The 26,699-nt window shown below is 40.6% G+C and overlaps 1 protein-coding gene across 1 annotated transcript in view; it reads left to right on the forward strand.

Moving 5' to 3' along the window:
- ANKS1B (ankyrin repeat and sterile alpha motif domain containing 1B) overlaps nt 1–26,699 on the forward strand; it is a 456,808-nt gene that overhangs the window by 385,449 nt on the left and 44,660 nt on the right. The window contains exons 20-21 of the mRNA XM_009882636.1: nt 15,344–15,451; nt 21,295–21,474. Coding sequence (XP_009880938.1) covers nt 15,344–15,451; nt 21,295–21,474 — 288 coding nt within the window. The remainder of the gene's footprint in view (nt 1–15,343; nt 15,452–21,294; nt 21,475–26,699) is intronic.

Here is a 26,699-nt window from a genome sequence, read left to right on the forward strand (position 1 = left end):
GAACTTGAAATGGACTGTGTGAGCCTCTGTGAGCATGTTCATCACTTGCGCACCCCAGAAATATGAGGCTTATCTCCCAGTTTGCTCTAACGTGGAGCAGTTTGATGCTCATCAGATCCAGGCCTTGGTGGTCACTGTTTTCTCACGCATGTTGTGGCCAGCTCCTCTGCGGGGGTCCCTTGGACATTTTTCATTCTTACTTTCTATTCCCATGTGAGCATACAAAAGTGATACACACCTCATGCATTTTTATATAAAGGTGTGTTTATTTAAACCCCACTTCCACATACTTGTACACGCTCAACGGATCGTGCCCATTCAAGTTTCATTGTACTCCGCATTTTATGCCATAAAACTACACCTTTATGAAGAGGGTAGTGTGGGAGATCTGTCAACGCAGGTCACTGGAAGGTACCGCTGAAGGATACCAGCCCAGGTCTTGTCTGTAGAGCTCTCTATATTTAGGTTTTTGTACTATTCATATATGGAAATTCTGCTTGCCTTCCATTTATATTTGATGCAGGTTTTGTTAATGCAAATTTTCTTATTAAACACACAGAATAAAAATGGAGTTATAGTTACAAGAATGAGTGACTGCCCTTGCACAGATAGAAGCCTACATGTATACGTTCCGGGTCTACGTCACCTAGCCTTTAATCTTCACAGGTGATACAAAGTGGTGCGCTGCTACGTAAATACTACCCTTTTCCCTTCCCTGATTTTAAGAGATATACGTGGAAAAAAAAAACTTGGCTAGTGTAGGCTTTCTGGCTTTTTAGTGTCTATTGAAAAATAATTCCATGCAGATCTTATGGTAGACCCACTTCATTGTGCTTGTCAATTGTTTCACAGCTTTACACATATTTTAAATGAGATAGCTGGACTATGCTGCTTTAGCATTTAAATGAAGCCAAATTAGTATTCTGTCAGCAAGCAGAAGGGGTTTTTATACTAGAAAGGTGTAGGAGGGAGATGGATAATGACGGATGAGACTCGCTGATACAAACACATGCCATGTTTTCTTAAAAATATGAAATTCTGAACCACTGAAGCTTGTATGTTGCTAAAGCTGACCCTAGATGATTTTAATATATATGCCAGTTCCTGGGGGCTTACAGTATTTGTTAGAAAAATAATACAATGGTAATACACAGAAGTAAATTTTGATATTTTCTAAGTATTGCATCGTGACACTGTAATAATTTTTGGTTTAGACAGCAAGAAAATGTATCCTAGTGAAGAGATTTCACAAGATTTTAAATAGCTAAAAATTAGATGCACAGTTTAAAAAGAAATCTATAGCATGAGCCCGTGTTCATAAAATCACTTCTTTCTTTAAAACGTTATTGAATAACCATTCTGCAAAATGCTTCCTATTGGGAAAATGTTGTTTTCTCTCTATGCTTTATCTCAATAAAGAATTAAACAATCATACTATGCCTGATAGTATACTAAGTCGTCCTAGGTCGCAGCTGATGAGGGGAGCTGCTTGTGGTGCTCCTAGCAGCACCACTTGTACAGAAGACTTACTGTACAGACTATGAAAGAATAGAAACGTATGTGGGTGTTTGTTCTCTTCATTTCAACGGTATCCTAGAGGTTCAAAATAAGGACAGAGATTGCTGAAGAAAGAGGCGGTCTCTTTCTGCAAGCTTGAGTGATTGTCCCGTAAAGGACATATATAATGGACATTAAACATACATTAAAAATGTTTATTACATGGCTATTTCACTGCTTGTGGAGGAGAGCAGATGCTGTCAAATCAAATCTGATTTTGTTACTAATACAGCAGCTTCCCTTCCATTTTTCTCTGGGCTTTTTACCTTACTCAGTGGTCAGCAGTTTTTGCTCGTTCTTTCCTTGTCGTTTCTCCCTGTCACCTCTCTAGTGGTCAGCTGGACAGGCTGGGAATATGGTTGCAAATGCAGATTAAATTGCTGAGCTGGTTGGGGGGCAGCAAAGAAATAAAGGGAACCTGGATCAAAGCTGCAAGGGCAAAAGGAATTTGGGGTCTGTTAAGCTGAAAATAAGATATGAAGAGAGAGAGGGAGAAGGTTGACAGGTGAGTGAGAAGGAAGTTGAATTTGCAAAAAAAAGAAAATAGGAAATTTATCTGAAAAGCCAAAATGGAAAAATAGAATAATATACTCTGGTTTATTACAAATGCCTTGTAGATGTCACCTACTGGTATCCTTCAAATAGTTACCTTTTAATTTTATTGTAAAATGTAAATCCTTCCATTAGCTATTTCTCATCTGATTACTATAATGACCCATTTTCTGGTCTTCCTATTCTTCTCCTGTGTTATTCATCCTCTTAAAATTTCTGGCACTCATTTTATCTCTCATAGGTTCCAAATTCCCATTTTACCTTATTATTTCAGGAGCTTGCGTTGGTTGTATCTGCAGTTAAGAAGTGGATTAATAAAACTTAACATTTGCATTTTAAGTTCTCACCAGATAGAATTCCTCGTTCAGTTACGACTTCGTTGTAGCTCATCCCGTCTCTCGACATCTTTTGGTTTATGATTTGCACACAGTGTTTTGTCATTTATTTGCCTTCCCCTTCGCTCCCTGACCACTGATGCGGAGGAATCCCTGGCCTGTGGGAGGTCTCCATCACGTTGGTCTGTAGCACAAATACAGATTGTAGTATTATAAAGTTGTAGCTCTCTCTGAAGGTGTTGGTTGCTGCCCGTGTGTCCCGGCGATGAAGCACGCAGCGGCGCGTTTGGCGTGACCCGGAGCAGTGCTGCTTTGCTGCAGTGGGGCTCTGAGCGGGAAGGGGACACTGGGGCGGTCACGGGGAAATCTCCGCGTTAAAGCATCCCGCTGAGCTTCAAACTCCTCCATCCAGCAGCCTCCCAGCATGCCGGGTTTTGAACTGGCGCTTCTGTGTTGATCCTCAGAGGGCTCTGCCAGCAGAGAGCTATTTTCTGGAGACACATTTTGAAATTTCAGGGTGCTTGGGGGTGCACCGTGCTCTGCTCCCTCTGTTTTCCAAACTTAAATATGAAATTTTTTTTTATCTCCTGGGCAGCTCTGGAGCGCCATTACCCATATTAGTGTTTTCTTTTAAAAAGTTTTGTTAACTTTACGTATCATTCTAAATCTTGAAGCGTGAAGAACCTGGACAACTTTTCCCAGTCCACCTGTGCTGCACTTCCACGGGAAAAACGGATTGCATCGCTCTCATACTGGTTCTGACCTCTGGGCTCACGGGGCGGGGGGGGACGACCCGAGTCCTGGGGGCTCAGTGAGAACATCAGCACTTGGTAAATTCCTTGTGATAGGTATTAATTCAGAAAAGATCAGCTGTACCTGTCTCTGGCCAAATTAGGGTGAAAAACAGAATGGATTCCTCGAGATGAAGACATTGCCCCCAGCTGAGTAAGCCTGTTGTCTGTGATACAGAAACATAACATTTGGAAAGCATATTTTAACCTTTTCCTTCAGTATTTTTCATTGGGTTTACTTATGCTGTTGAGTATCTGTGAGAAATCGGATAAGAAAATATGAACACAAATTAGGAATGAAAAATATTTTATGATTCAAAGGTTAATATTACAGCAGAAACAAGGAAGTTTAAATGTCAGGGTTCTTAAATGAGAAAAGCCTCACACTTTTCTGGATCCAGATCTGGATCACAAATACAGGAAAAATTAAAAAAAACCCATATAAATGAGATGTGTACTTGAATAGTAGAGTTTCGTAAGCTATAGTTAATTAACAGTGACTAAATTTAGGCTTACTTATTCATTTGAAAACCCAAAATATTAGTTAATTCTGTAGTACAACGAAGAAATACATTTTAAGTCTAAGTCAGTCATGTGAAGATATCCCAAGTGGCTACATATTAGTACATAACAAATATCTATGTTACATTATCCTCTAATTGTCCATAATAAGAGGGTTTTTTTTCTTTTTGCTTGTTATTCATTTAAATCTACTCTTCTGATTCATTATTAATCATAGTTCATGTGGTGATTTGGTATAAAACGTTCATGACAGGATTTCTTGTGTTATAGTGAGTTAACGTGATCTGCACTGTCGTGTACTTTTGTGACAAGATGAAGTAGAAACCTACTTGACTTCACAATAATACAGCTGCTTATTATACCTAATACTATAAATTAATATGTAAATACACGTATAAACTAATCTCTTTTCTTTCAGGTTTAACATTTCAAGCTCCAGCAAAGTTAAAGGTCTGCAAGCTTGTCGTTCCAAACAAATGTGGATTTTCATGGCATTATTTCTGATCTGAAGGGTGATTATTTAACATTGTAGTAACATTTGTGAAATAGGATTAAAATAGAATATGATCTTTGTAACGCATAAATGGGTGGAATGAGTTATTTAAGATTTAATTGAAGAAATGTGAAAGTGATTTATTTTGGAAGTTCAGATCACATGAGAGAACATAAAGAGCTCTGAGTATATTACTGAACAGCAGTACTGGGGGAATAATCTGGGCAGGAGGAGTAGAGCTGCTGGGTATTTGATTGAACATCAGTCAACAGCATAACACCAAAAAAGGACAGGGATGCATGAATGTTGTGCATACTAACAAGAGGAGTGTGTATAAAAACTTAGAGATTTCTGTCCCCTGGTGTAGTTCCCTTTGTTTCAGCTGGGATAATGTGCTTATACGTTGGATTCTTTATGTCCACTTAAAACAAATCTAGGAGGGAGAGTTATTCTTGGTCGAATAATTTTGCAAAATTGCATGTGTGTTATGATAAATGACTGGCAAGAGAAAGGAGAACTGTTCTGTCTCTTTTCTGGTTTGTATTTATTTTTAAAGTAAAAATTTTGTGTGTTTATTTTGCTTTTTAGATGAGGGGAGGAGGGATTGTTGGCTTTTTTTTGCTTATGTCTTACCTTAGAAATCACAGTTGTGTCTCAATTGGAAAACTTGTAACTAAATACCTCGTGTAATGAGTGGGTTCCCTTCTAGGGGGAACAAGACTGAGGGTAAATGTAGCTTTCTGCCAACATGTAAGTGGATGTTATAAAGGAGATAATGATGAATTATTTTCATAAATCAGTGAGGACAGACCAAGAGCTAGAGAAGAGACAATTTAGGTTAAATATTAACCAAAACATAATTCAAGAATCAGAATGGTTAATTGCTGGATCGAGGAGATTTGTTAAATTACAATATTTAGAATTATAAAAAGGCATGACTAGACATTGGGGAGATCCTTGACAACATTAAGAGTGGTTTAGGGATCATTATAGGTGTGATTCGGGGCTTCTGATTTCTTGCAACATGGGGCTGCTTTCCTACTGTTAGCTGCATGCACAGGTCTGTGAAGTCATTTTGGTTTCATGCAGGTCCAAAAATCCCCTCGTGTAACACTGCAAAATCAGGACTGCTGCTGTTACTACTACTGATGGGAAAAGTGGAGAATGAACTGCTTGGCACTGTCTTTCCTTCTTTTGACTTTATTGCATGGGTTGGATGGACCCAAGGTAAAGAACGCATAGCCTGAGCCGTGGAGATCAGGTTTATCCTCTTTTTGACAGTCTCTTTGAAGAGAACTTTCCTTTTTCAGGAACTGTTGATAAGGATAAAGAAAAAAAGAGAGAAAGAGCAGAGGTGAAGAAAACATACTACACTACCCTGTACTAGGGGTCCTGTGCAGCACTTCTCACTGAGAAGATTCAAATAGAATTTGTAGCAAGAAAGCCTTTCCCATGATAAGCCATTCACTGGTGGGTTTTGCCAGAATACTTCATTAATAATGCATCTGCCCAAACTGCGGAATTCGAAAAGATACACACATATATATTCTCTTTAGAAATATATAATCCATATTCTTTATATAAAATAACTTCAAGGACAACAAGTTCGAGATGACCAAAGCTTTGCTGGTTTTCACTGTTAGTCTGAAGTTCAGTTTATCTTTTTTCTTAACTGTAGTTAAGAAAATCAGCCTCCTGTTTGGAGAGCTCTTCAGTACAACTTGCCCACTTGCTTTGTTCTAATTTGGTTATGTACAAAAATGTTTCTTCCTTAAGCCAGACTAATGTTGAATGTTTAATGAAGGAATCTGCATAAGAAGATGTGTATGATCTGAACGGCCTTGCGGTTTCAATTTATCTCAAATCATGCAGACAATAATCTTTTATGTTGGAATTTGTCGTGTTGCTCAGAGCCACGAGGGAAGGACTGACTTGAGCTGTTGACGGATGAATATTTTTGCCACTTTATTTGTATCCTTTTGTAACCTCACTTTTTGATGGTGTTCCTTCCTGCTCTTACCTCAAGGCATGAAAGAAAAAGATATTTTGAGAAATGCTTTTGCTGTCCCCTCGCTGCCCCTGGCAGAGCTAATCCAGCCGTCCTGCTGTGCTCATAGAGCCTGTTCTCTCCCACCCACGGTGCTTCCTCCTCACAGATTAAGAGTCAAAGTACAGCGTGACGCCGGCTCTGCCTATGATGTGTGATTCTGCTCTGCCATGGTGGCCATTGCCTTTTTTTACGATAGTAGTAGCATTGCTACAGTTGTGATAGCATAAAGGGTCTAAACGAAGCAGGGATATAAGGGAGAACTAATAGCTTTTATTTTTTTTTAAGCCATATCATGAAGTTGGAAAATGGACAGGATTAGGGGTTCAGAGTCTGACAGACAACATCACCATCCAAACCGAATGTAGATTAGACAAAAATGCCTTTAATTTATTTTAATTATGCTAATCAGTTAGACTACCTGAAAGAAAACGGTAGATTACTATAGCTGCAGTTGAGATTAATTGGTAGCTTCTACATATGTAGTAGTTTCTACCATTTGGTGTTAAAGGACGAGATTGATGAAGGTGGAGGGGGTGTGAAACCTGTGGAGAGGGGCTGGTACCATTTATTTCAAGCCATGATTATCTTCCAGAACTTGTAGTAATTGTTTTAGTGAGTTTAATTAAATAATTGTTTAACAAGCAAGGATTGCAAACCAGGACAGTCTAAGACAACTGGGAAAATAAGTTGATGGAGGATTTTTTAATTTATTATTTTTATGCTAAGGTTGCATGTCATGCCATAATCTATACTGAGGTTATCGGTCATTCAAAGTGTATTCTTGTGGGGAGCATCCTTGCTGAAAGAAGAGTGATAGAATTGGTGAGCTGGCTGTTGCTGCAGAGCAGGTGGAGCGATAACTGAGGACCCTCTTTACATCACATCGTATACGTAGGTGCATCTTTCCTGTACAGTAATAAAATGAAGATCTTAATAGAGGTGACATCCCTGGACAGCATAACACGTGGTACGCAGAATAGAGTTAACAGCGCCTATACTGGCACATGAGAAAATGTGTTTTACTTCATCCGGTGTGCCAAATGCTGTCAAAGAAAGCGGTGTGGCCAAGGCCAAGCAGCCACTCTGCAGTAGGGTGAATCCACACTGGTTACTGTTAAGACAGGAAAAGTTATGAGAAGGAAAAGACTTTTCATTAAATGGCTACCCTGTCCCTGACAGGTTTGTCCCAGGCCTCAGAGAGAAGATGGCAGAAACACCTGACAGACTAACTAGAAAACTAAATTTAGTAGCTGCTGAATACTAAAAAGCATAGGCTCATAGACTGTGGTTTCTGTTAAAACATCAGCTTTAGGGTTCTTCACAGATTTATTTTTTTTTTATGCTAACTGCCCTCTCCTTTTGGGTGGTCTGGTGTGAAAGAAGCTGCAATTTCACTGTGGTGGAGTCTCATGTCAGGTTTGTGCCGCTGTAGGCACAAGCAGCTGCTGAAAATGAGATTTCCACCCCTTCCTCTTTCCACCATCCTTAGCTGTACTTCCCTGCCCGTTTACTTGTGCCAGCGTTAGCTCTTCTGTGGTCAGGTAAGAAAGCAGATGAGGAGCTGGCTGTGCAGAGAACTGCTCCCTGCCCACCTCCCAGGTCCACTTTTAAGGTGGGTGGGATCCCTGGAGTGACATCCCTGGGACGTCGCTCTGCCTCAGCCACTCCTGCTCTGCAGCCCAGCACCCCTCCAGTCGGACCGGAGCCTGGTATTTTCTTCTGCAGATCTTCCCTCTAAGGAAGCTTTTGAAGCATTTTCAAGCATTGGAACAGGCTGCCCAGGGAAGTGGTTGAGTTGCCATCCCTGGAGGTATCTGAAAGACATGTAGATGTGGTGCTGAGGGACGTGGTTTAGCGGTAACTTGGCAGTGCTAGGCTAACGGTTGGGTTTGGTGTTCTTAAAGGTCTCTTCCAACCATAACGATTCCATGATTCTATGATTTCCATGCAGTTTTCTCAAGAGGTAGAGGACAATTCACCTGTACTTTGGCAGCAAATTGGGATGGGTTGTGTCCTTAGCATCGTGCTATCAGTTCATAATAGTCGAGTATTGACATTGCCCGGCTATGAACACTTTTCTCGTTTTTCATGTTTACGATTCTTTTACAGCTCTTCCCTTTAAAAAGTGGATGAATATTAATGCCAGCAGTAGGACAGTAACGCACGATCAAGTTTGTAACTCTGGGATATTTGATGCTTTAAGGGGATAAGCGTATTTTGGATTGCTGTGTGTGGCGTTCTGTGCGAACCGCTCCATAGCACAGCCTGAACGCGAGCCATAGGCAGTATCTGCGCATCGATTTGGCTTGAACTAGATATTCAGGGGTGGAGCCCATGCTTTTAATGTGAATATTCTACAACACAGAAAAATAATTTTACTAAACTGAAAATACTCTAATGCAATAATAATTAGGTCTTTGTGCCTACAGCTGGTATCTTGCAAATATACCGGGAAACTGACTGTGCTCTGAATAACATCTGTTAACAGCATTTGTTCAGATCCTTGGTCTAGGTTCTCCTATCCAGTATTTGGCTTTTCTTTCTGTATGTTGAAGACATTCTTTCTGCAGTCATCGTGTATCTAAAAGATGTTGATGATTTTTAAAAAAACTGCATAGAAGGACCTGCATTAAATTCTAGTATTAGAAATTCTAGTATTAGAAGGAGACATTTAACACCATCTAAGGTTTTTCATTATTTTTATTGCCATTTTTATCAGACCTTATAATTGCATGATATAGAAATAAACAATTTTCAATTCTAATATATGAATATCTGTATAATTAACTGATATTATTCTCATATTACAGATCTTACCTTTTAATGACTGTGTTGGTTATAACTATGAGCTAGAGTAATCTGCATTTTTACTCCAAGCAGCGAATGGCTGTTTGCTGCTTCTGATACTACGAAAGCATTCATTACTGTGTTCTTAGAAGGCTTTAAAAAAAAAAGCTATTTATTTAGTAGACAAATGTCCCTTTCTTTGAAAAGGTTTGAATGTTGGATTTTTTTTTTCCCTTTTGCTTGGAATTAAGTCTGTGACGAAATTGAATCAAGATCAGAAAAAGGATCAATTTTAGAGCTGTTAAGATTTTCTATGGAGATTTGTATTTTATCTTCTATTTCTCGTTACACTAGCTGTATTTCATGCTTGTGTACAGATTAATGTGCTTTGCTGATAATTGCATATTAAAAATAGATAAATAAATGATTAGCTCATTACGAAATGTGTTGTAGTACCAGTAACTTTAATTATAATTTATCTGCTATGTAAGTAATCCTGCAAAATATTGTGGGATAACATATTGCTGTTGCAGTACTATATGTTTAACATTGAAAACCTCAAGAAGGTTGGCCGGGAATAATGCTCCTGGTCTCTGCGGCCACACGTTTTCCAAATCTGATCTGAACCAGTGACTGGACCTGTCATTAGCTCAACAGACAGGTGGAAACGCAGGTCGCTAGTGGAAGGAACAGTCTAAGAAGTCTATCCTCTAGGACTCAGTTTGGGAACGTATTCCACCTTTCAAACTGTCCAATAGTTTTTTCACTTACTGCTTGTGAAAACAGAAGGAATGTTTTTACTTTATGTACAGGTCTGCTTAGTGCTTGCTATTTTTCACATAAATAAAATTTTCAGCCTTGTCTCTTAGAATAGGTAATCATTATTGTAATAATCTTTGTGTTTGTCTGTATAACAGACTTTTAAGATTTCTGTTTTAGGGGGTTTTGAGCCTCGTGATAAAAATGCACATATGTAATATTTGTCATTACATCTGAGGCTTGAAAATCATTAAACTGTGATTATTTTTTTTTAAAGGTCATGGATTTAACTTCTTTTTATATTAAGAAATTGTTTTTAAAAGTGGTTCAGCACGTAGCCTGAGACACATCCTCAGGAGGTAAGGTGGCCAGGTGTCAGTATTGGCCAGGTCTTATTCCATTGTATTTTCCTGATTTTTATTAATGAAAAAATAAACTAATGATTTCCCACTGAAATATTAAGGATTATCGATTACAAGCACAAAATTACATATTTTTTTTTTATCTTTAGTGGAGCCAAAAGTACTAGCACCTGATGAGAACTTAAACTAATGAGAATTTGGAAAACAGTTTAATGACAAAAATGGCTTCTCTGGTGAAGTCGAGATGAAAATTCCAGTGGCCTGGGTAGTATCAAAGGCTGTCCTGAGAACTTCTACAAAAAATAATAAATCCTTCACGTGCCTAAATCTGACCCGGGATGGCAACGGCTGAACAGCGGTGTGACACCACTGCTCCGGCAGCAGACTCATCTGCAGCAGTGCAGCTCAGAGGAGTGTAACGACCCAGGATTCAAAATTACCTTTGCTTGGAGAGGACTCTCGGCCTCTGACTTCTCGGTACCATTAAACTGGAGATCTGCAGCTGAATTATATATTTGAAGGGGAGGGGAAGAACGAAACAAACATCAGTTCTTCATGATAACGTATAGAAACGGGACTTACTAGGCAGCCATCTGTCTTTGTGAAGTGCCGTCACCAAGACAACTGACATCTGTTTCCAGTTGGGTAATTAATTCAGGGGGATAATGGCGCATGTTTCGTATCGTTATGATATGAAATCATAAGTCTCTTATAAGTCTCTTCGTAGGCGTAATAAACGCTTGCTTCCGCTGCAGATGTGGGAACCAGAGAAGTCTTGCATCTAGCAGAGCTGCAGCAAGTCTCCAATCTCCAGCTGCTTCGGAGCACCTCTCTTTTCACGTGCCCACGCTTCACTGAGCGGTCAGGGCTCCACGGGAAAATCCCTGCACTGTTAAAAATGGCAAAGGTTTGTGCTAATTTAGGGTTGCAAAGAATCAGCAGTTGCAGTCAGGGTGAGAAAGAGCATAAAGTATCCTTACGTGAAAAATTCAACAGAAGTTTGGTATGGTTTGGACTGGATTTAGCTGTGATTGGTATTGGTAAGCCACCAGGCGTTCAATATCGTAGTGGACTCAGGCATATTTATCTTTCAAAATATGCCAATTATTATGCCACGTAATCTTGGTCCGTATGTGATGTATGGCTTTTTTTTCCCTTTTTTTTAACTTTTGTTGTTGTTGTTGTTGTAACTGCAATCACTGACAGCAGTTCTATGGATAGGATTTGTAACATTTTGAACAGTTGTCCATGCTGGGAATTTATATAGCAAGTGTATTTTATCCATTCTCAAATTTTCAGTCAGGATGATCAGGTGAGCTGTACTGGTTAGTCTGGGCTCGCTTCCTGGGTGTTCTGGGCACTGCCACATTTTAGGATTAGCCCTGTGGGGTGGCCTTGTGGCAGGAAGGTGGTAATAATCAATGTATTATTTACCCGTGATTCCAGGATAGCCTGGAGTTTATTCCAATATGACCAGCAGTAAAATGGTTAATAAAGTTTAATTTAGCTAGCGTTTTGGGCTGTTAACTTGCAGAAATAGGAAGATCACACCTTGTTGGCTTGTATTTACCATTTTTTCTTCTTAAATTCTGAAGTGTCTGATGCTGCCAGTAGAGAATCAGTAGTGCAATTCTGATCACTCTCTTGTTTTCCACTTTGTAACTAGTTCCTAGTGTCTGATTGCTGCTACATGTCTAGTCCAGACCACATATGCCATTGTGGTACTAATTTTACCCCATACAGTAACTTTTCAAATTATTCCCAAAGAAAGGGAATTGATGTCTTGAATTTCAGTAATCTTTATGATATCCATTTTTAAAAATGTAGAATAGTCAAAAAATTAAAGTATCGGATCATATTATTCAGTCAGGAGAAAAGATCAGGCAGAAGAATGCTGCAGAAATAATGCTCAGTTTTAGATGGAATAACTTGTTAATTCCAGCATCTGCACATACACAGTCATCAGGGAGTTACTGGGCTACATGTGTTTGTTTTTCAAAACATCTGTCAACTAAGTCAGAAATCTAAATGCAAAGTATTGCATTGGTTACATTTGTGGATTTCTTACATTTCCTAGTGGAATTTCATTTTGTATGCTAATCGTTGGAGAATATGGTGGTAAAAATAGGATTAAATTTGTGTGCATGTATCATTTCTTTGGTCACATGACTCGCCCCGTTCTCCTTTTATTGTATTACAACATCAAATATAAGCAAATATATGAGATGGAGTTGCATTATTTTATCCCTGGTATCCTGCTGTCAGTGTGGAAGGAGGCATGTCAGGAACATACTTTTTTTTTTGGCCCCAGTAACAGAATAAAGGGCTGTGGAGGGCCTTAAGCTAATCTGACCAGTTTCATGACGTGTTGTAGCCGATTCCTGCAGCCACACTGCAAAGCTCATTTTGTTGTTGTATATTATGTAGGGTACAATCCATTTGACAAAATGTTTCACTGCGTAGCACTGAGGTGCATTGTATTGACTGTCCCTATAGTTCACTGTTACTGTGTTCACTGTTACCTGGTATATAGCAAATACTCATGGGGGACTAACTTGTGGGCTAAATAACTGGGCAAGACTTTTAAAGATTGTTTGACACACACAACATAAAAATATTTCTAAGATACCACTTTAGGCAATTTTACCATTACACACCGTTGACCTGTATTTGTGATACTTAACATTTTTGATAAATACTATCAAGGATAATTCATCACAGAACAAGTTTTCAGAGTTTCAAGGTGTTTGTTAAACTCTGATAACTCAAATATAGAAGTGTTTCAGAAAACAGTATTTTATATTTGTAAGTTGAGTAATGGGTTTTCCAGATAAGAACATTACTAGGGAGTCTATTTCCAGAAGAATACAGCCGTCTTCAGTTAACAGAGTATGTGGTCCAGATGAGACTGAGCTGCAGCTGCCTATTGGCTGGGGACCATATGTTTCTGTAGGTTGCATCTTTAAATCCCAACCACTTCAGAGTTGGGGTGATCACCATTTTAATGGAAAAACAAAATGTGGAATAAGCGTAGCAGCACTTACAGTGTTTACAGATCTGTACCGCTTTCAAATTGAGCAGTTTTTGAAATAATATAACCATTTAGACCTGTTTGCTGATGTCTTCCGTGTGAAGTCCCTCAAGACTCGTGTCCGTTTCTCTCCTGTCATTCAACAGCTCCGTGAAGTCAAAGAGAATTACTTTGTGTGGTTTGATACCGCTAATAAGGCAGTCAGCATGCTGAGGACCTCAGAATAACCCAAGAACTGTAGCTTGACGTAAAAATCTCTGGGTAAATGCTCTTGATGATGGGGAAGCATTATGAAAGAAGCAAGTCCACTGAAGTGCATTACCTGAGTAATGCTTAAAGCAGCTGTAGTTCATTCACCTGTTTCATATAGTTAAATACGGAGGTAAACAGTGCACCCTTCTGTTTAACATTCAACGTAAACGGAATACATAAGTAAGTCTCCTGCCTGCTTCCGGCGTTTTTGTGTGCTGCGCTGTCTCAGCTTCACTCATGCTTCTCCAGATTTAGGATAACAGGAGACCACGTAGAAGGCTGATGGGATTCTGCAGCTTGGGTCTGCTGTTGAGCTGAGGGGTCTGCAATGACCTTGTAAGCTGCCTCTTGGAGGAATATCTTGGTCTGTTTCATCTCCTAGCCCATGGCTTTGTAGATGCGGGCAAACAAGGTGTTCTGGAGGTTCAACTGTAACGGGTAGCACAGAGACATCCAACAGAGGAAGCGTGGAAGAATGCACGTGCCCATGGATAGGCAGGAGTTCCCCCAGCAGAATAATGATGGTGTGTTGCTGTACCGTACCCATGGATCTAAGAGATGTCGTAGGGGAGTTGCTGAGGTTTGGGTTTTGTTTGTTTGTTCTCCTGAATGGCAGCTCTTAGGGGGTACTGCTTAAACTGAGGTAGTTATTCACGGAGGTAGCATTTTCAGGGTTTTTTGGGGACTATTACTTTTTCTAGGTTGAGTGAGAGATTCCTAGCGACTGAACGGTGTTGAAACACAGCGGTCCTAAATATAGTGGGAAGAACTGTCTTCTGAGAGGCAATGGAGGCAGCTCTGGTGTATGAAACCATATATACAGTCTGGAAGAGTTACGTGAGGACACTGCTGTTCGCAGAGCAGAGGCTTGCTTCTACAATTAGGGCTGCTTTACACTTTGAAGCCATTTGTAGTCATTAAAGAACAGCATCGAAATATGATTGATTTTTATTTTTTTTTTTTTTTTTGGTCCAGTAATGCTTAAGTCTCCAGCTTGTTGGTTCTGCCCTATCTGTTTTCCTGAGAGCAGTGGTGGGTTTGTATGTGGCAGGGACACAGAGAAATACGAGTGGGGAGTAGTTGCAGTAAGTTTGGAACGCCTTTTTGGCAGCATTCTTGGAGTTTGGAGAAGCACAAGGTATTCGAACCTATCCACTGATAGTCACATTTGTGTGCAACAGAGATATTTTTTTTCATTTCATCTGATGAAAGTAATAGACCTCCAGGACAAAATTTGTCCATGCTGTGTTTCTTATGCCAGGATGGTTTTACATGATAATGCAAACTGTATGTGTTGTTCAAAGATTACCCGTGAAAGGCATGGTGAATAAATTTAAAAGTGGTAACATTTATTCATTGTGCGGTTCCTTTTCTCCCTTCCTGCTCTCTCTAAGCATTCACTGGCTGTTCCTCCGTCTCTTCCCCGTGCCTCCCATTCCCATGAACCCCTTTAATCCTCATCGCTCACTGTTTTCCTGCACCTCTACATTTCCTTCTCCAGTTTCTTCCTCGCCTTCCCTTGTTTTCCCTCCCACTCTGCTGCCTTCTCTTCTGGTTTCATTTTCCTTTCCTCCTTACTTATGTTTGAGCCTTTTTTTTTTCCCAGTTTTCCACATGTATACCTGCATTAGTTTCTTCCTTCATTTTAGAGGGTTTTTCCTGTGTTTGCTCTCACCTCTCATTTTCTCTGTTCGTTGTTTGCCTCCCACTGCTGTCTGTCTGCTTAGCCTGTGTAGTGGACTAACTTGGTAAAAGGTTTAAAGAGAATATGGCTTCGCTCTGGATGGATCTTCATTTCATGATTGCAATGTTTTCTTTTTAATGACCCGAGGTATTTTTATTATTATTTCAGGTCTTAAAAATTAGCTTGATTGGCCACCGGAAGCGTGTTCTGGCATCTTTGGGAGACAGGCTTCACGAAGATCCTCCTCAGAAACCACCTCGGTCAATAACCCTCAGGGTGAGTCCCCGTAAAAATTTGTTTGCGTTTCTCAAAAAGCCAGCAAGCATTTGGTAGTGTTCGCATGAAAACAAGGACCTCTTTGAGTGGGCTTCAACTTTGAGTGGGCTTCAACTTACCTCACTTCAGAAGTTCACAGTGTAGATGTTTTAAGCTGACATGCTCAGTCGCACCTCCAGAGCCAGCGGAGGTAAGTTGACGTTTTTACAGGGTGATTCATCTGACCTGTTTCAGATGTCTACCTTAGGATAAGTAGTGTCTTAGAAGTACCAGCTTATCTTCTTTGCTCAAGAAGCTGGCTCAGGAGCAGGTGCGTATGAGCTGCACAGCTACATTTGCCCACAGGAATCCCAGCGCAGCCCATCGATATTGTGGAAGGAGAGCTACCATTTCCTTTCATGTTTTGAAAACGCTTTCACTTACTTTTCAGGCATATAATTTATGCTTTCTTTAAAGAGAGCCTCTCGGCGTTGTTGAGATAAAAATGCCATTAAGATGTTTCTGTATGTCAAAAGTTTAATTGTGTTTTTAATTTTCATTTGTATTCCCTCTTTTAGAAACCCTGTTGCAATGTCCCTGGGGTTTTTCCACACTTGGCCAGATTTAATCTCCTGTGGTTACGCCACCTTCACTGGGTTTCTCCCATCCAATGCCTTTGCTTCCTTGCTGTCTGTTACCCTTATCGAGCTGTGGTCTGATGACCCTTTCCTACTCCAAGGGAGTTCATATCAACACTTTTTATTTTGATATTTTAGGTCACACCTTTTGCATTTGATTGGATCTGATTATTTTCATGGGGCTGCATTTCTGACTCGAATCTCATTTGGGACTAAATTTTCAAATGTCAGAGGGTGTCTGTACTCCCAAGTTAAATTTCCTGGTGTAAAGAGAAATAGAGAAAGACAGAATGAGGGCTTATTTTTACATACACTTACAATTTCTGTGACCAGCCTGTTTTCACCTTGCTTATTCTCAGATGCCACATACAGACATTTTAGATTCCCCCCCAAATTCAACCTATTCCTAATGGCATGTTGAAAAAAGTCTCACAAGTCTATAACATCCTGCTCTAAGGCACATTGCACAAATGTGTGGATATTTTTCTTGTCTTTTATTTTTTATGTATTGTGTGAATGATTCCTGATGCATGTCAGGTGTTAAAACACTCCCAGGAAAGAGGAATCATTTGAAAGTTGCACATTTTTGCTCAATACTTTCAGTGCTCTGGACTGGGGAATTAGTTCCTCTTCAGCAGATGGGAAAGCTTCCACATCCCGTGTTATTGGTTCGGACTGTCTATTCTCAGTTAACAGTCAAGAGAAAACTGGATGTCCTCCATCTGTAGTCAAAATGATAAAAAGTAGTCTGCTGCTCCACAGCTAGAGCTACTGATGCGGGCAAGCGCTAAATGTCATTCATCACCTCGTGGTATTGAAGCCTTCACTGAGAATCCTAAAGAGGAGGACGTGAGTTTAGATTAAGGTTTTCTTTCCTATCAACTGCTACTATGCCATTTCACATGAAACAAGGACATAGTATTTAGGCTGCAGTTTGCAATAATTTTTCATTTCAAAGTTGTTTTACATAAAGTATCTGTGGCTACTGGAAGATCAATTTACATCTTTAAGAAAAGATAGTATAGAGACTCTACCTTTAAGGTCCCAAGGTCAACCTAAGCATGGCTAACACTTCACCTTTTTCAGCTCTCTTTGTATTAGCTTTTAAAATACTTCGAAGTAAAAAACGGTCAAATATTGAGGAAAATCAACAAACATAAAAATATCCACAAAATTTAATATTGCCACAATAACCGTGTAGTAAGGAAAAGTTAATTTGATTTCAAAGTCATATACTCGAAAGCTAGAAAATGCTGGATCTCAGGTTATCTATGCAATCTGGCTTTCCTCTCTTGAATGCGTTATAGTTTTTAATTACAGGACCAGCATCCATGTTATTCATGGAACCCCATCATCAGCTGGCTGGCACCGGGAGGTTGAATTTAATCTGAAGGAATGACAATTTAGACTGAAAATTTGAAGAAGCAACATTATAATAGTAATGATAGTTTAAGAGGAGAATGAATTCACTGGGGAGGATTCCTGGTTTTAGGAACCGGTTAGACAAACATCTGTGGGGCATGAGGTGCACCTGGGCAGCCTGGGGAAGGATCACTTAAACTCCTTTCCAACCCTGACCTGTGTGGTTCCAGCATTATGTGACCGGCAGGACTGAGAGGTGGGGATGAAGCAGAATTTGATAGTCAAATACATGATGAGGCATCCCTGCAGGGCATGTGTCCATGCCTGCACAACAGGGTGGTGACACGATATGAACTGTGTGACTAACGGTAACGCGGTACTGAGTACGTGATCGCACCTGCACGGGCGTCTGTGCCTGGTCTGCAGGTTTGTTAAGGAGATGGGAAAGTGGGTATGGAGTGAGGAAGAGGAATGAGGGAAGAATGGGAGAGAGACTCATGATTAAAGGAATAGCTGTAGCCGTGAAAATACAAATTTACACTCGCTTTTGCCACAAAGCCCTTGGATAAAGCTTGGTAACTTATTTAGGTAATTGCCTCATAAACAGTCACTAATTGTATGTTACCGACATTGTGCATATTTGACTGGAGTCTGGAGTCTGATTTATACAAGTGCTGAGCACACAGCGCTGCAAATTAGATCAGTAAAAGTGGAGTTTTGAATACAAGCACTTGGAAAAGCAGGCAATAGATATTTTAATTGGGCATCCGAAGTGACTGATATTTTTTAACCTTTGTCTGTGTGTCTCAGGTCCCCCACACTAAAGTGGTGATTATAAAATGCCAGAAGTCACAGGGTGTGGTGAAAATAAATTGATTGACATTTGTAAAGCACTTATTAGCGTCATGAAAATGACGATATTAGTCATCCTATCTTCAGAGCAGGATTTGAATAGAGTTTAGGGAAGGGGTTCAGGGCCATGAAACGAGGTGAGAATAAAATACTGACTACATGATAACTAATGATAACGCAGTGCTGAGTATATGACAACATGCTGCACAGTTGAGGATCCATCTGTGCTGTGAAGGACGACGTTTAGAAAATAGCATAAAATCATACAATCAAACCCTGTTCCATAATGCAGAGGCACCGTAATACTTTTATTTCTTGACATTGTAATTTCTGTCTCTATTGCCTTGCCAGCAATCTTCCGATATAGATTTCTGAGCGAATCTTCTCTTTATACGCAGTTTGATAAAATATGAAAAACTTGATGAGAGCTGGAATCCATATGTCCGTGGCACGGTCATCTGTCACTTTGATGTGCTGATGGCCCTATCAGTCTACTGAACAGGGGGTGAATCGTGATTCGGAGCAGAGAGAGGTTACCTACCTGGCTGGAGCGGCACATAGCAGTCGTTAGGAAGGATCTCGTTTAGTGCCCCTCTACTCAGGTTATTTTCAGGGCAGAGATGTCTGCACCGTGTAGTCAGGGTTGGGCCTGTGGAGGGTAGGTTTTAGAGATTATGCCTCACCAAACCTTGTGAGCCTGTGCAGACTACAGCTTTGCAGAAGCTTTTAACTGGGCCAAATGTAGGTGGATTTTTGTGAAGGAGGGAAAAAGACTATTCCTAAGAGGAAAACATTCCTTTCTTTGCCCTGGGAAATGTCAAGTGCTTGTCTCAGAGAAAAGCTAGAAAATTTAAAAAAAAAAAAAATCCCAGTTAATTAAAAGTTGTTAAACAACTGTATATCCCTGATTTTAGTCAACCAACATGAAAAATACTAATCCATTACTGTGATGGCAAGGAATAATGTCACATAGACTCCTACACTTCAAATATTAACATCAGATGCTACTATCACTTGAACGCATACAGAGAATTGCAACTTTCCTTTCCATTTGGAAGAGATTACAGCTCTCTGATTTCTTACAAGATATCTCTTTTCTTAACAGCATGGAATAAAGTACCTTGATGCTTTTCAGAATTAGGTTTGCTTCAATGTAATCATGCACGAACTATCCACTTTAATTCTTTCTTTAAATAAAAAGGTAGGGCGTTTTACCCACCATGCCCACCAGAGCAGGTCTTTGCTTCCTCTAATAATTTCAGGTCCCTTCTCCTTGTTCAGTATTGAAATATAGTATTACAGCAATAGGTGATTTAGAGAAGGTCTGCACTGTGCAAACACACTCCTGGGTACATTCTGCCTCTGTAGAACTTACTATCAGAGAAATCTCTAGTGTCAGATAAGTTGAGCCTAGTAACCTACATCACGAGAGAGGAACATGTTTCCCCATCCCACTGCTATGGGGGTGTTTTACAGTCCGCCCTGGGGTGGTATGTGTGCAGACTGGTTGCCCAGTGCACTGCAGCTCTGCTCTTGCTGGTTGCAGTCTCCAAGAGAGCGTTGAACGGTGGAGCTGGGCACCGATGTTTGCAAATGGGGTTTGAACAAGCCCAGAAGGCCAACTGTATCCTGGGCTGCATCAAAAGAAGTGTGGCCAGCAGGTCAAGGGAGGTGATTCTGCCCTTCTACTCCACTCTCGTGAGACCCCACCAGGAGTACTGCATGCAGCTCTGGAGTCCTCAACATAAGAAAGACATGGACCTGCTGGAGTGTGTCCAGAGGAGAGCCACGAGGATGATCCGAGGGCTGGAGCACCTCTCCTATGAGGAGAGGCTGAGAGAGTTGGGGCTGTTCAGCCTGGAGAAGAGAAGGCTCTGGGGAGATCTTATTGCGGCCTTCCAGTACCTAAAGGGGGCCTACAGGAGAGCTGGGGAAGGACTTTTTACTAGGGCATGTAGTGACAGGACGAGGTGGAATGGATATAAACTGGAGGAGGGCAGGTTTAGATTAAACATTAGGAAGAAGTTTTTCACTTTGAGGGTTGTAAGGCTCTGGAACAGGTTGCCCAGAGGGGTTGTTGAGGCCCCATCCCTGGAGGTGTTCAAGGCCAGGCTGGACGTGGCCTTGGGCAACCTGGTCTAGTGGGAGGTGTCCCTGTCTATGGCAGGGGGGTTGGAACTTGATGATCTTCAAGGTCCTTTCCAACCTAAACCATTCTATGTGATGTGCATGAGAATAAGTGTTTCCAAACATACCTACAGTGGCTGTCTGTGAGTGGCGTGGTCACGGGATCCTGGTAAAATGTATGATCAGGAGGACATGTTTAGCTGTTTATTAGATAGAGTTCCGTATCAATTCGCTGTGGTATTTGCACACTGACTGATACAAGGTCACAGTTCAGCCCAGATTACAGGAAAAGCCTGGTAAAATATTTGTGCTCTGATGCTTTCATACATTCTAGGAATTTTTATTTAGCTTGTTTCTGATATCCCGTACTTCAAGTTAAATGGATATTCTGCAAGACCTATAAAAATTGCAAAGTGTCTATATTTTGTAAATGTTCGTGCATTTCTTTTTTCCAGCAAGAGATGTTGCTAGAGTTCACATCACTTTCAAATCACTTTCACTGCTCAGAGTGGCTGCTCAGAAGTGGTGAGAATGTATTTCATCCTACAAATAGCTAGTCCTAAATCATGTCTTTATTTGGGCCTTGACAAGAAGTAACTCACTGTTTTATCTCTCTAGCAGTCCTAAAGGAGAGTATGTATTACACAAGGAGGTTTTGGAGAGGGAATTCGCCACTAGTTCATGTAAATAGTGAATTGGTTTTCCTTCCACGTGGGCTCTGCACCTTAGGTAGCAAATCTCAAAAGTTCATCCTCAGTAATCTCTATTTCAGGAATTGTTCCGTATTTTTTAAGTACGAGTAATTCAGATACGCTTTTAAACGTGTGGTTTGAAGTCAGCAACATGCTATTTTTACTATGCTGTATTTTTTTCCTCCCTGTCCAGGAACCCAGTGGTAACCACACTCCTCCTCAGTTGTCTCCATCACTTAGCCAAAGCACTTTCACTACTGGTGGCTCCCTGGACGTTCCCCACATTATCATGCAGGGCGATGCAAGGAGAAGAAGAAATGAAAACTACTTTGATGATATTCCCCGGTCAAAGCTGGAGAGGCAGATGGCACAGGTAGGGTCAAAACGATGTCATTAAAAGGCTGCACCTTGCTGCTATTGGTTACAGAACTAACCCTAACCATGGCTGTGGGTCATGTATGAAGGCTGAATTGCAAACTACGAGACTGACAATTTTTTCCAAGGTGTCTGTTCCAGTTCTCTATATTTCAAATAGTGTAAGTTGGTGTGCCGTTTCTCCTGAGAGATAGAGTTTTGGGGGTGTTCAGGTGCCTGGAGGCTGAGATGAAGGTGCCTCCCGCCCACCAGAGCATGCAGGCTCCCACTGGCACTGACTCTGCCTCTTGTTTTTGTAAGAAGGTGCAGATTCCTCAATTTCTGAGCAACCTAGATAAAAATAAGCTTACATCAGTTCACTGCCAGAAACTCGGAGGACTTGGGAGGTGGTAATTGTCGCATTTATTAACGGAGAGGGTCACCATTCTACTAAACCTTGTGATCTGGGGATGCATCTTGAGTGTTTAAAAAGAAGATTTAACTGTGCAACAACTTACTTGAGCATCACAACAGCACTAGTCTCGACTGGATGTTAAATCTAACTGTTCACGAAAGAAAGCCTAAAGTAGTCTCTATCTCTAAATTCCTTCACCCAGCCACAGTATGGGTCCTGATAATTTTAAGTCTAGCATACATCGACCAGAGCGATGCCTTGTACCATTCTAAATGGCAGTAAAGTTAAGCTTTGACAGCCAGTCGGCAAAAACGCCTTGGGATGAACTCGGCTGTTTTTTGGTAGTGCATAGGATGAAAGACAGCCAGGTCTTAAGCCGTGTGGTGCTTTATAGCGCATGTTGGAGGCAGAGCTTTGGTTTGCCATGAGAAGCAGATGGGCAGCCGGTGCTGTTCCCGGAGCCACTCTCTGCGAAGGAGCGGGTTGCTGCATGCCACCCCGCGCGAGGCTTCCCAGTGGTTCTCTGCCTGCCACAGCCCGAAATAGAGCCTCTACCCAAAATTCAGCCTCAAAATGGGAAAAGCTATGCAAATAACCCTGTTATGGTTAACATAATGAACAAAAGGCTGCAGTCTCTCAGCTAATTGCATGAACAAGAAGAAGTAATTAAATAAACAAGCAAAACAAGGTGCTGCTGTTACCTGGGAACACAGAAACAAATTGAATTCCATTTGTTCCACGGACATTTCTAGGGAAGTGAAATTGCATTTGTTTGGGTGGGGCTGTTTCCTTGACTTTTTTTAATCTCCTAATTTTCTGCTGGATAATTTTATTGTACAGAATTAAGGGGAAAGTTGCCTAGTGAATGAGCTTGTTTTCAAACCAGTCTGCTGGGCTTTTGTGGCAAGAACAAGGTTGAGCCGAAGTCCAGAAAGAAAAAGCCCAGTTCCTAATGTGAAACTATTTCGTTGAAGGTCATGAAATTTAGATGTCTGAGCATGAAATGCCAGCTTGCTCATGGCTGAGTAGACTGGTTCATCTACTGAGTTTATTTTATCACTTGGTTCACAAATCCCTATTCCCACTGCCTCTCTTCGTCACTAACACTGAAGGAAGAAAGAGAAGAAAAAAAAAAAGACAAAAAAAACCACACTAGCAATTCTTCCTGTCTCCTTTTCACTTTTCCTGTTTGAAATCCTGATACTCCCAAGAGGTATGACACACTCTCATAGATGGTACCTGCAGATTTTCTTTAGGCTGTTAAAAATTGCTTTTCCAGAAGGACTGTGATATGTTGCATATCCAAAGAGAGAACTGAGCAGTTGGCACTTACACCACTCCAAACCACTATAAAACCAATTAAGTGCTGGGATTTTTTTTGTTGTTTTGGTTTTTTGGGGTTTTGGGGTTTTTTTTTGGGGGGGGGTTGTTTTGTTTTTTGTTTTGTTTTGTTTTTTTGTGGGAGTGGGTACCCACTGAATGAATGACTTCAGCGCCTTCTGCCTAAGTTTCACCATGGAATGTAGTAGTCATCCTTTGGAACTCCAAAGGGGAAAATGGATTCAGATGAAATCTGTAAAACAGTGGGTTTTGCTTTAGTCCCTGAACTCCAATCTGTTTGGAGTCTTTCTCAGCTCTGCCCCCAAATTTTGCACTCCTGATGTATGTAAAATTCCCTTTGACTTTAATGGAAAAGTCAATGACTCCCTCTGGTGATCATTCTCTCTAAATTGGACTCACCCCATTAAGAGGCTAATCAGGGATTTCTTCAACCATTCTAGCCCAAAAATAGATTTTTAAATTTATTTTGTGCAATATGTGCTTTGCTAAAATGAACTATATTTCCTTCAACCTTTTCCCCAAAGCCCCTTTGAAATTAAAGGTAAAATAATTGTTTCTGGAAAATAAAGGAGATCCAACTGATTCTTAACATGATCCTTCTGCTCCATGGTTTTTGGTTTTTTTTTCATCCAGCAGCTTCCTCCTTGCAGTTTGCAGGTTCCTTTGGCTTTTGTCAGATCGACAACAACTTCTGAGCTAATCTCAGTCCTGCTTTCCAGCTAGAACACTTCTCACAAACAGAATAATCTAGAGCGGTTATTGGAATTGCTTTGAGGATATTCTTTGTCTTGACCCTGTCTTTGCTAGGCTGTTTGCATGCTGCTGTATGAATCTGCATGTTTACTGGATGCTATAGTAGACAAATACGCGTAAGGACATCTTTGATGGTGTGATTTTTTGGAAAGGGCTTTAGGTGTGTTCTTGACGGTGAGATTAATGGGTATTTTCATGGCCTTGAAGAGAGGCCAACGTGGTATTGAGAAGCTGATTCATGGTATTGTTTTCATGAACTTGATTTTGTTTCAGAAATGTTAGGATAAGACTATTTTTAGCCTCAATTTAAAATCTAAAACCTGAAGATATTTTGAGAAAATGGTGAGATCTGATGTTTCCATCTTTACTATGGCCCATGTTTTCACTAAACCCTTGCATGGGAGTCATCAAGCATGTTGATCTTTGCATCAGATAACAACTAGTGTTTGTTAAAACAATGAGTACATCAGTTTAAATCTGTTTTCTTTTGATCTGCTAAATGGGTTTAAACAATTCTGTAAACCGTAATCAAATCTGCTTGTAAGTAATACAACACTTTGCTTCCTGGAGGAAGCACTGATTTAAATTTACTTAATGTGGGTGGTTTTGTCTCAAGGCCAGCATGTACCTTCATTCATAGTTCCCTAACAGACCGTTTGTGACCTAAGAGCAGAAAATCCCGATATAAACAATGAGTCTAACCAATTTAGGTTCCCCACTGGAATAGGTTTGGTCATCCAACTCTCCAGTTGGTTGTCCAACTTTGAAAGTCTTGAACATCTGGTTGGATAATTCTCAACTGCCAAAAAGGTAATATAGAAGATTGTGAAATGGTTTGTTTTCCAATTAAAAAAAAAAGGAAAAAAAAAATCCAGGAAGGATTGAGTAGTTTGAGTCATCTTTGACTGTGGATGTTGCATTCTGAGTCTGCAACTCTAGATTAATATGATCAAATTAACATAGTTTAAAATAGCTGAGATTGCTCTTAAGGTTGCCTAAACCTTTAAAACAGAACTGAAATCATAGAGGCAAAGCCTAAGGACTTTGGAACCAAAATCAATAGGAGGATCCCTGTTAAAGGGATCGGGCTCTTCATTCCCCCTGAAATCAAGGGGGAGCTAGGGAAAGGGAGGAATAAATATTTGCAGGGAAGAGCTTTAGAGGTTAAAAGGAAGCGCAGCTAAGTTCATTAAAATACACAAATTAAAATGTCAGGTCTTTAGGATTCATAATTCTCCAGGCGGCCAGAGAAGCTTTAGGTACGAGCTGCAAGCACATCCCAAACTGCCAGCCAGCCCCGAGGCTGTTGCTATTTATTGCTCCAGCCTGTGACATACAGTGCTTTTACCCACCAAGGTCCGTAAAGCGTCTTGCTGTGGTGTTCAGAGCGCTACACCCTGTCCCGAGCCGGGACCAGGGGCGGACAGCATCCTCCCCACGGCCGGAGGACCTCTGCCCGCGCCGCTCCCTGCAGAAGCAGAGCTGGGTCGTGCAGGAGGGTCAGGCATCACCCCGATGCTGGCGCACGCTCTCCCTACGGGGCTGAACCTGCAGTGCACCCCGACATGGGAAAGGTCTGTCATTTTGGGAGGCAGTGGGCCGGCGCCTCTTTAGTGCTCTCGGGAAAGCTCCGGGCTGTGTCTGCCTCCAGGAGAAAAAACAGGTAATGACTCAGATTAAGCTTTCTGGTAGGATAAACCTAGTCATGGCTCATACAGGGGGCATCCCAGTGGGCTGTGATGGGAGGAAGAGAATCCTTTCAGATCGCACAGAGTTGGAAAAATTATTCACAAAGGCTGGCAGAAGTTCTTTCCCAGAGATGCTGAACCCATACTTAATTTTGAAAGCCTTTCTGGGTTCTTTGGTCCCATGGTCTGAGGGTTCTTACTTTTTTTTTTCCTTTTTTCTCTGAAACACAGGATAACTTAAACGTAAGGTCATTGTAATGACTGAGTAGTAAGCTTGAAGTAAAGCTACCCCAGTTGTTGTGATTCTGCTTTGTAACATTATTTTCTGAGCTATAATAATTCATTGAAGGATTAGGACTGATATGCAGGAGATAGTCATTTAAATGGAATTAGTATCTGACATCCTTTATCTACAACAGAAGAAAAGTGTATTAAAAACAAGAGAGAGAATTAGCAAAGATAGGTTTATAGGAAAATTGTGAAATAATTTTTCTGCTTTCTGAAATAAACCTTCAACTCAATAATATCTTCCAAATACTTTACAGGTACTAATGCATTCATATTTCCAGTGCACTGTGGGGCTATGTGGTTTCAAATTATGTTTTCCATTTTACAGCTGAGAAAATTGAGGTACAGGGATGTTGCAAGATGGCTAAGATGACACTGAAAGTTTGAAGGAGACAAAAATAGAACTCTTGCCTTAGAGGATGGGCTTGTAGTTTTTTAACTCTTAACCACAGTATGCTGTCTTTTTTATTTGCTTGTTTTCTGTTTGTTTTCCTGTCTCCTTCTCTGCTTTGGAAGGATTTAAAGATTTACGGTGAATGAAGGAAAATATGCCCAGGAGAATATTGGTGTGTAAAATGAGATTATCTAAGAGCCACTGAAGAATGGGTTTTATGAATGGTTGAAATTACTGGTGAAACAACAGAAATCTTTACCAGTGGATTTAAGAAGCAATAAATACAAAAATAGGATTGTCTAGATTATTTCATTCTGTTGTTATTTCTAAGGTTTCTTACTTCAATTTTTTATAAGGATAAAATA

The sequence above is a fragment of the Charadrius vociferus genome, unplaced genomic scaffold (genome assembly GCF_000708025.1).
Source record: "Charadrius vociferus isolate BGI_N301 unplaced genomic scaffold, ASM70802v2 scaffold72, whole genome shotgun sequence".
NCBI classification, from domain to species: domain Eukaryota; kingdom Metazoa; phylum Chordata; class Aves; order Charadriiformes; family Charadriidae; genus Charadrius; species Charadrius vociferus.